This window comes from Condylura cristata, unplaced genomic scaffold (assembly GCF_000260355.1).
Source record: "Condylura cristata isolate star-nosed mole 26May11 unplaced genomic scaffold, ConCri1.0 scaffold00011, whole genome shotgun sequence".
NCBI classification, from domain to species: domain Eukaryota; kingdom Metazoa; phylum Chordata; class Mammalia; order Eulipotyphla; family Talpidae; genus Condylura; species Condylura cristata.
In genome coordinates, this window is record NW_004567112.1 from 33,854,313 (window position 1) to 33,867,533 (window position 13,221).

General features: G+C 45.4%; 1 protein-coding gene across 11 annotated transcripts in view; it reads left to right on the forward strand.

Annotated features, from left to right (window-relative positions):
- KCNMA1 (potassium channel, calcium activated large conductance subfamily M alpha, member 1) overlaps window positions 1-13,221 on the forward strand; it is a 658,697-nt gene that overhangs the window by 439,246 nt on the left and 206,230 nt on the right. For all 11 annotated transcript variants that reach the window (XR_001145364.1, XM_004680710.2, XM_004680711.2 and 8 more), the window contains exons 6-9: window positions 1,596-1,671; window positions 8,672-8,747; window positions 10,334-10,504; window positions 12,017-12,108. Coding sequence is in view for 10 of the 11 variants with exons in the window: in XM_004680710.2 (XP_004680767.1) it covers window positions 1,596-1,671; window positions 8,672-8,747; window positions 10,334-10,504; window positions 12,017-12,108 (415 nt within the window). In the remaining variant the exon portion in view is untranslated. The remainder of the gene's footprint in view (window positions 1-1,595; window positions 1,672-8,671; window positions 8,748-10,333; window positions 10,505-12,016; window positions 12,109-13,221) is intronic.

Here is a 13,221-nt window from a genome sequence, read left to right on the forward strand (position 1 = left end):
AAATTTTCCTTTTTTCCTTTTTCTCCTCTCATGCAATGTGATTTCCTCTCATGGGTTTTAAGTTGGTTTTTCCTTGTTTCCTTGGACAAGGAGGAATCTCATTGGCTTCAAAGAGAAGCACCCTAGAGATGCTGTTAAGAGGACAGCCTCCGGTCTGATTCAGCCTGGGGTCTCTAGTGACTCACAACTGCTTCTGCTCACTTCCGTGCCTTAGACACCCTCCTCCCCTTAGGGCCTCATGTTTGGAGAAAGAATCAAGTTTTGCCCCTGGTTTAAAACTGCCTACCAACAACTTATCCCACTTGTGCATTTTTAGCACAGTGCTTGGCACTTGGGGATGTTTAATAAAATACTTTCTGAAAATATGTAAAAGAAAAGGACTTTGGGAGATGGTAGGCTATTGGAAGCATCTCAAAGCTCAAATAATCAATACTTTGTCAGCAATTCTCCTGCCTGATGACCAAGCAGTAAAGCCCCTTGTCTGACTCAGAATGTGTTTAACTCATGGATTTGACAGGAATATATTTTTCCTTGGGTCTTTTTTTTTTTTTTAATTTAAAGATTTATTTGTTTATGCATACAGAACCGGAGTACAGACCAGAGGTGTGGTGGTTGGGGTTGTGTGTGAAAGACTTCACCAGAGACAGAGTGGGGGGCAGAACAGGTAGATTGGCGAAGTACACTGCTGAGGAGAGCAGTGGGGGAGACAAGAGAGGTCTGTCAGGCCGTGTGAGTCACCTCCCTGGTGGGGATCAAACTTGTATTGAAGTGGCTGTGGCTGGCAGTGCGCTGTGCTTTAACCTGTTGCGCCACTAGGAAAAGCCCTGCTCTGGGGGTCTTAAGACAACGATAATTTGTATTGTTTTTAATCCTTATTTGTGTCTTCCTTGTGTATCCTCCTGTCTTTTCTATCCTCTAGAAACTGGCTTTTTTTGATTCAAGAGAAGTAGCTGATTTAGAAAGGACATACATTTATCTTAGCACCTAGTAAAAGTGGAATTATATTAGTTTTGAATCCTGAAGTTATGGGGTGTGATTCCACTGATCACTGGTCTGTTTTCTTTCTTTTTTTCTTTTTTTTTTGGATTGTGAGAAAAATGTAAAACCTATAGAAACAGTTAACATTGTGGGCTAACACTTCATTTTACAAGGATTGAAGATAAAAATTAAAAACAAAATCCATCAAAGACATTAGGTCATCAGGCTTGCTGCTGATCTTCTCTTAGCACAAAGGTTACCCTGAGCTATTTCCAATATTTTTTAGAGACCAAATCTTGTCAGATGACTGGGTACCTTAGAAAATGACCTTCAATCAGAGAAGAGGAAATAAGCAGTCTTGTTAAACTGGGCTCTTTGACCAGAACTTCCTCTATAGGGGCTTCCAGAGAGACCCCTTTAATGAAGGTCAGTTTACTGGCCGTGATCAAACCAGTCAAGAATCAGACTGGAGCACTATGTCAGAGGTATGGGGTGGGTCTATCCTTGGCCCGAACCCCTCCATCCCGTCCACCCTGGCCTCTGTCACCAAGCAGCAGAGGGCGGGCATCGAAAAAACACGTTGAAAGTAATGTGTGTCATTTTTACTTCTTTTCTAGGTTTGAGATTTTTAAGAGCTCTCAGACTGATACAGTTTTCAGAAATTTTGCAGTTTCTGAATATCCTTAAAACAAGGTAAGATGTTTGCTCTCATTTTTTTTTTCTTCCTTCCTGTCCCCATTGCCAAGTTGTAAATGTCAGGTGTGTTTGCTTTTGTTACAATAAAGTTTAGAATCCTGTTATTCACAGAGTGAACTCATCACAGAGATCTGGAGAAAGGGGGGGTGGGGTGAGGTGGGGTAGCAGACCACGCACTGGCCGGCAAGACTGAAGCTACCGCTGTGCAAGTGGGCAGTAGACAGCCTGCGGAGGCTTTGCCTGGTTATGGGAGATAAGCGAGGTGCAGGGTGGGTGAGAGAAGGTTCTGCTCCCTGATGGGGAAGTCCTTGCTCCTAGCTTCTGTGTGGCACATTTATTGCAAGAGAGGCAGTGCTCTTTGAGAGGCAATCACCAACCCCATACAGCAAACAGAAATTTCATTTCAAAGTACATTTTCCATGTTCACTTTATAAGGGTCGCCCCTGGGGCTTGCTCTGTGAATTGCCTTTGGGGAATATGTAAAAACCTCCCTCCAGGCTCCAGGACTACTTCTGTTAACTGTTTTTATGATCTGAAAACCCTACTGGGCCAGGAGGAAAAATCTCCGGGATCTCTCTTCTGATGATCTGTAGTTTACAGAACTGGCCTTCACCCAGGGCTGCCTGATGGATAAACTAATAAAAGAGGTTAGACACACTATAATGTAGATTTAGTAGAGCTGTAAATTTCTCTTATAGGAAAGAAGCTCGCTTTAAGAAGCTCGCTCCTAGTGTTCCACTTCCGCTTTGCTTGGTCTTCACATGTTTGTTAAATGATTAAAAAACATGACACCTCTGTACTTTGTGATTTGTAGTTAATACACTTGCTCTGGGGTAGACATGGGGGGACGAGGGCTCAGCACCATTTCCCCAGGGACTGAGGCTGGGACCCAGCTTCCCAAGCCTGTTATACCCAACGTACCACTAGCCTTGACTGTCCTCTAGTGTGTTTATTTTGTTTATTTATTTATTTTTGTTAAGTCTTTATGAATGTGCGGTAAACTCACCCTTTGCAGATACAAAGATGTCAACTCACTTTACCTCCATAAACATTAATTTGGAAAGAAAAGAAAAATGAGCATCTAATACTGTAGATATTTATTGTGTGTCCCATCATCCTATACACTTTCTTTATCTGGGGGTCAGAATTGATTGGTTCTCTATTTAATAGTATCTTATACTATGATATAGGAAGAATATTGTCATTCTCCATATTTCCTCAGAGTGACATAACATTTCTACCTATGGCTTTATTTGCAATGGACTCATATTCCTCTTCAGAGTAAAATTATCAACAAAGTTAGCAATCTCCATTGTTTACTTATGTTGCCTTTGGTCCATTGGACTGTATTTTAGGGCTGTCTTTAAGGGACACTTTTTTTTTAAAGGGGCCTTGTACACACACTACCCAGGATTGTGCCTGTCTTTCTTTTCTTTTGGTGTGCCTCATAAATTAGGGGGATTTTGATTCTTTGGCACCACCATTTAAGGGTGTCACTGCTCTGGAGAATCATGTGCGAGAGCTATGGTCTTACCTTCTTTGTGTTCCATGTGAATTCTTTCTGGATTTGGGAGAATGATAAGCCATCTGAAGAAAAGATCTTTTTCTACCTTTTGCCAGGAGATTCTCCCATTTTTCATTCCTTGGAAGAAGTTCCTTCCTTGGATGCAGGAACAGGGCTGGCATCCCTTGGCACAGTTCCCCTGATAACGTGACAGTTATGGGCGATTCATTTTCTCCATGTAGTGACAGCTGGGTAAGGAGCCAGCTAGGGAAAGAGCGACTCTGTAAACCAGGCTAGCAGCCCTAGTCAGGAATCAAGGAGTGGCAGGCTGTGGGGGTCTGCCATCCTAAGACGTAAACATGCATTTCCCCAGCACCCTCTAGCAAGTGAATTTTTTAGCTCCTTCTCTCATCAGAGGGTGCAGGGGGAGTGTGGGTGCCCCCTGGGGCTGCGAGGCAGAGAGGGTGGTGGGAGTGAGAATGGAGGCCGTCAAGGGTGTTTTCAAGGAAAACGGGGTGTCTGGACATCTGCCTACTGGGTCTGGCAGTCGGCATGACAGTGGGGAAGATGCACTGAAGACGTGAGGCCAGGAGGGCCGGGAAAGGTCACCAGGCACAGGGGAACACCTTACTCTACTGAAGCGCTCTGGCACCTCTAGACAGCGCTTAAGAGAGAACCATGTGCTCCCCATCCCAGGGTGTGGGTGTACCCTCGTTTATTTCAGCAATACACATAGTTTTAATTTTGGGAACTAGAATCACTGTACTACGTATATGTCCGTAGATGTAGCTCCAAGGTTAAATTCTTGAAGAGCATTGGCTATGAAGGCTGGAAGGGAGGGTTTGTGCAGACTAAATTATGAAGGCATTTGGAGGGCATGGATTTGAACTGAGAACAAGAGAGAGTTGTGGAAGGGTTTGAGCAGGAGAGGAATGTAGTCAGATTTGCACTTTAGAATGAGGCCATGAGGCCAGCTGCCTGGTTAACCCAGCTCCTCTCTGTGCACCCACACAGCATAGGTCCTGAAGGTCTGTCCCTGAGAAACGGAAGTCTGGGTTTTTGTAGGGTTTTGGGCTTTGAGTGATTTTCTTGTGAGTCCTCTGAACTTTGCTGCTTTCATGGTGAACTTCTAGGGGCGTGGGTCAAGCCCTAGGATCATGTTTAAGGAAATGTTCCCTGACTTTCTCAGGTGGCCCATTGCCACCAGTCTTTGGCTTTCGGGAGGGACAGAGACATTGCACATGTGGTTTCAATGATTTGAAATTGTGGTTTTCTTTTCTGATTTTTGATTGCCTTACTTGACCAAGAGTTGTAAAAAGTCAAGGCAGAAAAGTATATGGGGAGGGAGAGAGAGAAAGAATCAGAATGAAGGGAGAGACAGAGAGACAGAGAGAGAGGGAAGAAGGAAGGAAGGCTGAATCAAGAGGGCAGCCAAAAAGCCTGGAGTGACTAGGTTGACAGAGGACTAAGTGTACAGCGGCATCCCCATGCAAAAGGTCTGAAGTGCTCTGTCCTAACAATTACCTGTTAAGGGGTCACTGGGAGACTCTATGTCACTGAGACACAATGTCACTGCGGCACCACAAGCCCCTTGCAAACCAGCAACACAAATAGGCGATAGGATACTTAATCTACCGTCAGACAAAGTAAGTCTATTTGAAAGCTACCATTCCACATCTCATTTAATGTGGCACATAGTGATAATTAAAATATGGAGCACTGGGCCCTCCCTGGTGGTGCAGTGGGTTAAAACACAGCACTAAGAAGCTAAAGCCACTTCAGCATGAATTTGATCCCTGCCCCGGAGGTGACCCACATGGCGCGGCTGACCTCTCCTGACCCCTCCGCTGCTCCCCTCAGCAGTGTACTTCGTCAGTCAGCCTGTTCTGCTCCCGACTCTGTCTCTGGTGAATCCTCTCACTGCCCCTGCACCTCTGGCCTGTACCCCAGTTCTATATACATAAGTAAATAAATCTTTAAAAAAATATATGGAGCACCCAGGAATTTTTTGAAAAAAAAAATTCCCTTATGTTTCCTCTAGTTATTTATGTTTCCTCTAATTACCAAAGTGCACTATGCTTATAGTAAACATGATGACAATACAAATACAGGGAGGTATAAAGGGTAAAGTACAATTCCCCAACACCCGTGGGTGCTGTAGCTGCCTTGTTACGAATGTGCTGCCTTGTCCCCACAGCATCCCAGGGCGTGGGTGAACCCTCGTTTATTTCAGCAATACGCATAGTTTTAATTTTGGGAACTAGAATCACTGTACCACGAATATGTCCGTAGATGTAGCTCCAAGGTTAAATTCTTGAAGAGCATTGGCTATGAAGGCTGGAAGGGAGGGTTTGTGCAGACTAAATTATGAAGGCATTTGGAGGGCATGGATTTGAACTGAGAACAAGAGAGAGTTGTGGAAGGGTTTGAGCAGGAGAGGAATGTAGTCAGATTTGCACTTCAGAATGATGCTCCATCCCCCTATGACAGTAAGATTGGGTTTGTAGATGGTAGACCCTGAGGCCAGCTGCTGTTGTCTAAGAGCAGGAGTTCAGGAGGTGATCCAGGAGCACAGGTCAGGTTGAGGAGAGAAGGAAGGGTCTGGAGACATGGAAGGGGGAAAAGTCACAGAACTTGATTTCCCTTTATCTGCTGCCGTGCGGTTCAGGCCATGCGTCATAGGGAGGCCAGTCCACTGCAGGGATGGTTATTTTACCTCCGTCAACAATAAAAGTAAGACTGCTGGCACATGAAACAGAGAGGGGAATGTGGACAGTGGGACACCTGTGCTTCTCTGGGGACAGAGGGGACATTTTCTGTGTTAGCCAGACACATCTGGCTCAGCACAGAAAGCACAAAATGGACTGCGAGTGTTTACAGCTATGATCTCAAACAGAGAGAAGGTCTTGCCCAGTAGCTATGAATTCTGGGAAAGGTCTCTAGCCATGAGACAGCTGTACCAGCCCTTCATTCTATCCACTAATGTGAATTTCTTTACATTAATTTTTAATTTTTATTTTTGCATAGAAGAACGGGGTGTAAGCCAGAGGTGTGGGGGGTGAGAGGATTCACCAGAGAGAGAGTGGGGAGCAGAACAGGAAGATCTGTGAAATACACTGCTGAGGGGAGCAGCGGGTGACACAGGATGGTCTGTCACGGCAGTGGGTCACCTCCGTGGCCAGGATTGAGCTCAGGCCTGGGGGTGGCAGCACTGAGACTTAATCTCTAGGCAATCAGGGAGGCCCCCTAATGTGTATTTCTTTTATGGCCAAGAAGAGCTTAGGGGTTGGAAACCCAGAAATGATTGTGGAAAACATGAGAATGATTTTCTTTAAATGAGCCCCATTTTTATCATAAGGTCACAAAACCATTCCTCCCTGAAGGTGTGCGAAGGGGCTAGAATCTACATGCGGCCAATCCTGTAGCTTTATGTTGGACTCAGCCCCTGGCATGACGGTCCCTGGCAGCTTCCTTTGTGCCACAGGCACACATCCTGCGCTGCCACTTCTCCCTCCTTCCTCAGAGCCCAGGGCCACCTGGTAAAGTGTGATTTTCAGACTCTGCAGAAAGTCCACCAAGAGTTAATTTTGCATCGTCTGCACAGAGCTTTTAGATGATGGCCTGACGGTAGAGTTTAATTTGGAAAGCAAATTTCTAATACTAGGAAATCTGTAATGATGCCATAAAAATAATCAGATTTTAGTGTGGAATATGGACCCTTTCAGCAGCAATGATTAAATGTTCTACACACAGCAAGAGCTCCCTGAAGCACTATTAATATCACCATGACAATCACTTAGAGATTAATAATCACCCTATTTAGGCCGTTTTTCCAAAGCACCAAGAGGCTCAGAGACTCCAGTAGTTGGAATATCGCAGGCAGGCTCCGTGGCTATTGGTGGGATATTTTTTTTGCTAAGGCTCTGAGGATCTGGGTGTCTGAGTGAAGCCAGTTGGTTCTCTGATATATTCTGAGAAAATGAACAGTACACGCTTCCCTGACATCCCCCACTTGGCCACGTATTCCTCATCTCATCTGTTTCTCACTCTCCGGTGTTTGTGCACACCGGCCTTACCAGCTAGATGCAGGCTGGTGTTTGCTATGATTTGCCTGCCCACTGGGGAACTAGTTGGGGGAACAACAGTGCTGGGGATCCCTCTGCAACAGGATGGAAGGCAAGTGTTTGAATAGAACACTTTTTAGTTTACAGGGAGCTTTTGGGCAGGGAAGTCACCTGCTGCTGGCTGCACCCAGGGTTTGCACAGGGAGAGGTTTAGCAGGAAGATCACAGAGCAGGAGGGCAGCTTACCGTGTGTAGTCAGAGTGGGACTCCTGTACCCCAGATAGAGACCACTGTTTTTCAAGGCACTTAAAGTGTAGTGAGTTACAGCTATTCTGCTCAGCGAATACCAGTGCTGTGGAAATTATTCGGCATAAGTTGTCAGGGAACAGGATATTCAAGGGGTCCCTGAGTCGCACTATGCAAATGGCCTATTAATTACAAAGGGAAACAGGAGCCTCTGAGTGGTCAGCGCTGGTGTTCTCGCCATAACCAAGTGACTGGGCCTCGTGTAACTGAGCTGGGTTTTCCTCATATGACACACCCCCAGCAGGTGTTCTTTCCAGAAGCTTTTAGAGAGGAGCTTTTGGACAGAGCCAGAATACGGAGCGTTCTGTTACACTAGTGGCCTGGGTACACAGAAAATTAAATGTCATTAAAAGGAAACCAAAAAATGACAGGAGGGAACTGGCAAACTGCAGTATAGCCCATGGGCCCATTCAGCCCTCTTCCTGTTTCTGTCAATAAAGTTTTATTGGAACACAGCCACACTCCTGCTTTTATGCCACAGCTGCAAAATTGAATAATTGCCACAGAGGTTCTGACTTGAAAAGTCTAAAATGTTTATTATCTGCCCCTTTAGAGAAAACGTTTCCTCACTTGTTGACTGAAGCAACATATACCAAATACAACATAGGAAGCTTGATTCATTTCTGGATCAGGGTAAAGAAAGAAAAGCTTTAATGACCCTAATTTGGGGGTCAGCAAAATTTAAATCAGGGCTGCCTATGAGAGGGTGTTACTGAATTTCTGTCTTTTTTTTTTTTTTTTTTGTAGGCAAAACAAGGGGGTGGGGAGAGAAAAAGAATAGAGATAAAGCAAGAAGCAAGTGGCCACCGTGTTAATTGTCTGGAGTGGGTGGTGGGTGAACAAGGTTTCGTTTTACTGCTTTTTAAAGGAGATTCAAAATAAAAGTTAACTAAGGAAATGCTAAATCAATGTTGGAGGATTCAGTGGAGGGGCCACTTTCCGTATCCCACATTCACAGTCCGCTAGGCTCTGAGGCTGATGTAGTCTGACCAGTTTATGTGGCTTCTGCTGGTGCAGAAAACGTCGGGGAATTAGAGCTGAGCTGGCTCAAGGGGGCGCTGTCGCGCTAGGAGGAAGCGACTCTTGTGACTTGGAGGTTTTGTTCCGTGTGTCTTTTGCACAGTAATTCCATCAAGCTGGTGAATCTGCTCTCCATATTTATCAGCACGTGGCTCACAGCAGCTGGGTTCATCCATTTGGTAAGTATCCCTTGAAGACACTTGAGCTCGGCCTCTACTGGGTCAACCCCTTTCTGAATCATTTTAACCTGAAATTTCCCTCTCCGGAGAGAAACTTCACCCTATTGTAAAATGTAGAAAAAGGAGAAGCAACTGCACAAATACTGGAGTTTCCAACCCTTTTACCTAAAGTAGTTCCAAATGGTGAGTAATATTTGCATCATTGACCTGCATTTTCTAGTTCACAGGTGTTGCTGCGGGGGCTTTCAATTTTTTCCCATTCCGTCTGCGATAACCTCAAACAGCCGCAAGATGGCAGTGCTTCCCCAGCCAATGCCTGAAAATGTCTGTAGCCAGGATTGGACGTTTGACCCACATCTCTTAGTAAATAACAAATTCAGATCCCTCAATTTCTCTCCATTTCCCCCTTACAAAATCCACATTTAATTCCTTTGCCTGATTACTTGTCAAGTTACTTCATATCGCAAAAATGTTAATTCTTTTAAATTGATGACTCTTTGAAAGCCTTGTATTATTAAGTCAAGCTGTGCTCCACCTCTCCCAGGCAGACTTGGAGTTCCCCTTTGGGAAGCTCAACTATTGCCGGGAGTGTGTTTCATTCAAACACAAAATGTTACAACAGGAAGGAGCTGTGTCTGACTCTGAGACTGAAGGTGCCCTTCCCTTGCTGAAGTTTTGCCCTTACGACTTGGAGGGAAGCTTTTACTCACCTGCCACCTGGAATTTAGAATATTATCACCCAAACAAGACAGCCCAGGATGGACAGAAGCAAGGCACAGGAGGAGGGGGGCTCCCAGCCACTAGATCTGATGGTTCCCCACCCCTTTCTTATGCTGATGGAAATATTGGCCTTCCCACCCCCTAGATAATCAGCCCGATCCTCTTAGGTGCCCACTTCATAGACATACACGTGGAGGGGGTTACTTCTCTTCAGTGGGCCCAGTGATGCCACCGAAGAGTTTGTGAAGTGCCTGTGCTTCTCTCGGAGGCCTCCATGTATCTGTCTCGCTGTGGGTGAGGTTGCTCTGGGAGAGGGCAGGTGTCAGGACTTTCTTCAGAGACTGAGGTGGAGACATGCGGTGGGCCACAGGCACTGGTCACGGGTGTCGTGGGGCGGCCTGACTGGACACCCGGCTCTGGAGAGCAGAGCTGGCTGCAGGACCAGCCTCGTCTCTCTCCCGCCTACCTCCCAGTTTTGTTAGCAGCCCAGATGTGTCAGGCGCTCAGAAAAGTATCTGGTAAAGCAGAAGCAGAGATGGGCAAAGGACAGCCTAGGGCGAGGCTCTCCAATTCCACCTTCCCACCATGGGTCCTGTCATCTCTGGCTGATTTCCTGCTGCAAAGCAGGGTTGCTTTGCTTCAGAGATCAGAAACTGTGTAGCCTGCAATGCTGAATGTAGTTGCTCTTTGGCCCTATGCAGAAAGAAACTTGCTGCCCTTCACCTAAAGTGCAAGCACAAACTGGCCACATGCTGGCTTTTCCTGCTCCCAGGGACACGCCGGCTGTCTGTGGGGCAGAGCCTTCCTTTCAGCTTCTTCTATCCATATAATGCTTTCTCTTTTTCTCCCCAACCCTCTTTCTCTAGGTGGAGAATTCAGGGGACCCATGGGAAAACTTCCAGAACAACCAGGCTCTCACGTACTGGGAATGCGTCTACTTGCTCATGGTCACCATGTCCACTGTTGGTTATGGGGACGTTTATGCAAAAACCACACTTGGGCGCCTCTTCATGGTCTTCTTCATCCTCGGGGGACTGGTAAAAAAATTCTTTTTTATAGCGTTGATTTTTATGGTCATTTTTAGTGTTGTCCATTTTCCTAGAGCTTTTTTTTTTTTTTTTTTTTTTGACACTGTTACTGTGTTAGAAGCGAGTGACTGCCTTAGTGTCAGCATCAGGCAAATCAAATACAAACATAGTGATTTTTCAGCATATTTCTTTGGTGTGTTTGACGTGTTGGCTGTAGACAGCGGCACGTTGACCTGAACAGGGACAGCCGTTTTGCCAGGAGTAAGCCTCGTTGGCCTAAGAAAGTGATGCTCACTTACCAAGTGAGAGTGTCTGTCTCTTGGTCCTGTCGCTCGGCACCTGCTACCCTGGGAGGTGCCCCCCTCCCCTGACCTGGGCATGGTCTCAATTTACTCCAGAGACAGTTTGCGGTTTCAAGAACTTTCTAGTTTCCTTCACAATCCTCCCCAAACTTCCAACAAACACTGTGGCTGGGACCTAACCTAAAGAGTAGGGTCCCCGCATCAGACACGGATTCAACCACGTGAGCCCACTGATCCCATCATGCGGCAGCATGTGGGGTGGTGCTCCCCTTAGTAAGCCACAATGTCTTAATGTTTGATGCTCTTCAGCTATGATGTGATTTTCTAAGGGGATGTCTGGGAACACATACTGGGGGTGGGGGGGGTCATTGCGTGTGGTCCACGTTACTTAGATTTTTGCTATGTATAAGATAAACAATTCAAATCATAATCACACACAGCCTTAGTCATGTACACTGCCCATGCATTTATAATATGCATACACATCTGTCTGTTTTGTATGCATATGACACATACATTTTTTAAATGTATGTAAATGCACCTCTGGGTGTGTACATGAATCAAGGGGCTCCATGGTCTCCCCGAGGCCCTGTAGATGAGACCACCTGATTATCCAGCCACAGCACAATGTTTGTTGGACAAAACATGGCAGGTTTGTTTCTCTTCACTTTTCTTTCCTCCCACGTGATTCCCTCAGTTTACCTTATGTGCGTTTTAGAGATTTTTTTGAGTGGAAAGTTTGTATTTTTAATACTATCTTCTGATGTTTGCCTTTAATCAATCATAAAGACCTGGAGTCTCCTTTAAATGTTGATTAGAAAGAAAGGTCTTCTCCCAGTCATGTGTGTACATGTATGTTTGTGCACCTGTGAGTGTGTGTGCGACTTCACCAGCCTGTGCTCCCTTCCTTCTCTGTCTTTAGGTAGAAGAGGTAGACGTCAGCTTATTTATTCTTGTCTCTTATTTTTTTCTTGACTGTGATTTTTTTTTTTTTTTAAGCTAGCTAGGTAGGTTGACTAAGGTTTGTGTTGTCCTGTAATCTTCAGGATCTTGCCCTTTTTTGTGTTTTGATTATTTTTAAAAATAATCTGACCTATGACTGTTGGAAGGTTCTAATCCTTATGTGTTTCCAGATCTTAGTACCCCCCCTTCTGAAAAGGTCACCCCTTTCTTTGGCCTGTCTTTTTAGTCTCTCTTCTGTCTCCTATCTTCTCCTCAGGCCATGTTTGCCAGCTACGTCCCTGAAATCATAGAGTTAATAGGAAACCGCAAGAAATACGGGGGCTCCTATAGTGCGGTTAGTGGAAGAAAGTAAGTATGCCCAGAGGTTTTGCTGCCTCCACTGTGGGAGAATCCTCTCTGCATGCCATTTTTTTTTTTTTTGGCTCTTGTTTCTTTGTTTCATGCATGTAGGCAATGTTTGCTCGCTACGTGCCCGAAATCGCTGCTCTCATCCTGAGTCGGAATAAATTCGGCGGGACTTTTAACAAACATGGAGGCAGAAAGTAAGTCAGTTGCATCAGGAAAGATGTGGTTAAGTGACTTGCAGAGGTCCCTATGGCGGCGACACCTGATCTTCTTCCACCCACCCTGAGGCTGCTGTGAGGGAAGGGCCATGCTCTGTGTGGGCAGTGAGCATCACGCAAATACAGAGCCCTGTCTGCATCCTGTTTCATCCCCGCCTGCCTTTCCAGGGGACACATGAATGCATTCTGGAAGGGTTGAGCCACACTCTTTATTCTGATTCCTAACAAGTAAACTGAATTTCATCTTTCACACCCACTGGCTTAGAGATGACATTCTGCTCTCTCACATCAGTGGAATACCATCCTCTGCGGGTCTTGTGCAGTGATAACATGGGATCATGCTTCAGCAGGGAAGCTTTAGGCAGGGCAAGATCAAGGTGACCTTGCCTACTGGAAGGCATTGTGGGTACTTGGAGCCAGTTCTCCCCAGTTTGGAGAGACTACATTTGTCTTCATAGAGACTCACTACTCAGTTGAAATCCCTGCTGAGTAAGACTGTTGTGTTTGTGGAATGTTCTGGCACCGCCTGCCCCTCCTGATGAGTCTTTTGTTTGCTCCCCATACATGAATGTTTCCTTCTCTGGGGCTATTTTAATTTGCGTTAAGATTTCTTGATCAGTAGCAAAATTAATATATAAATTCACTATCAATCAATAGTTTTACTGCTAGGTACATGCAGGGACCTCCTTACCATGGCCTTCTGCCCGAGCAACATCTTGAGTGGAGAATGTGGTGGGAAAGCAGAATAGGCTACCAACATTCCTCACTTTTTTTTAAAGCTTGATTTTATTTATTTATTTATTTATTTATTTTTGGACATTCAGCTTTGTTTTTGCTTTGGAGGTGTAATTTCCACAGAAAAAGATGTACACATCTTTAAAATACAACTAAGGAATTT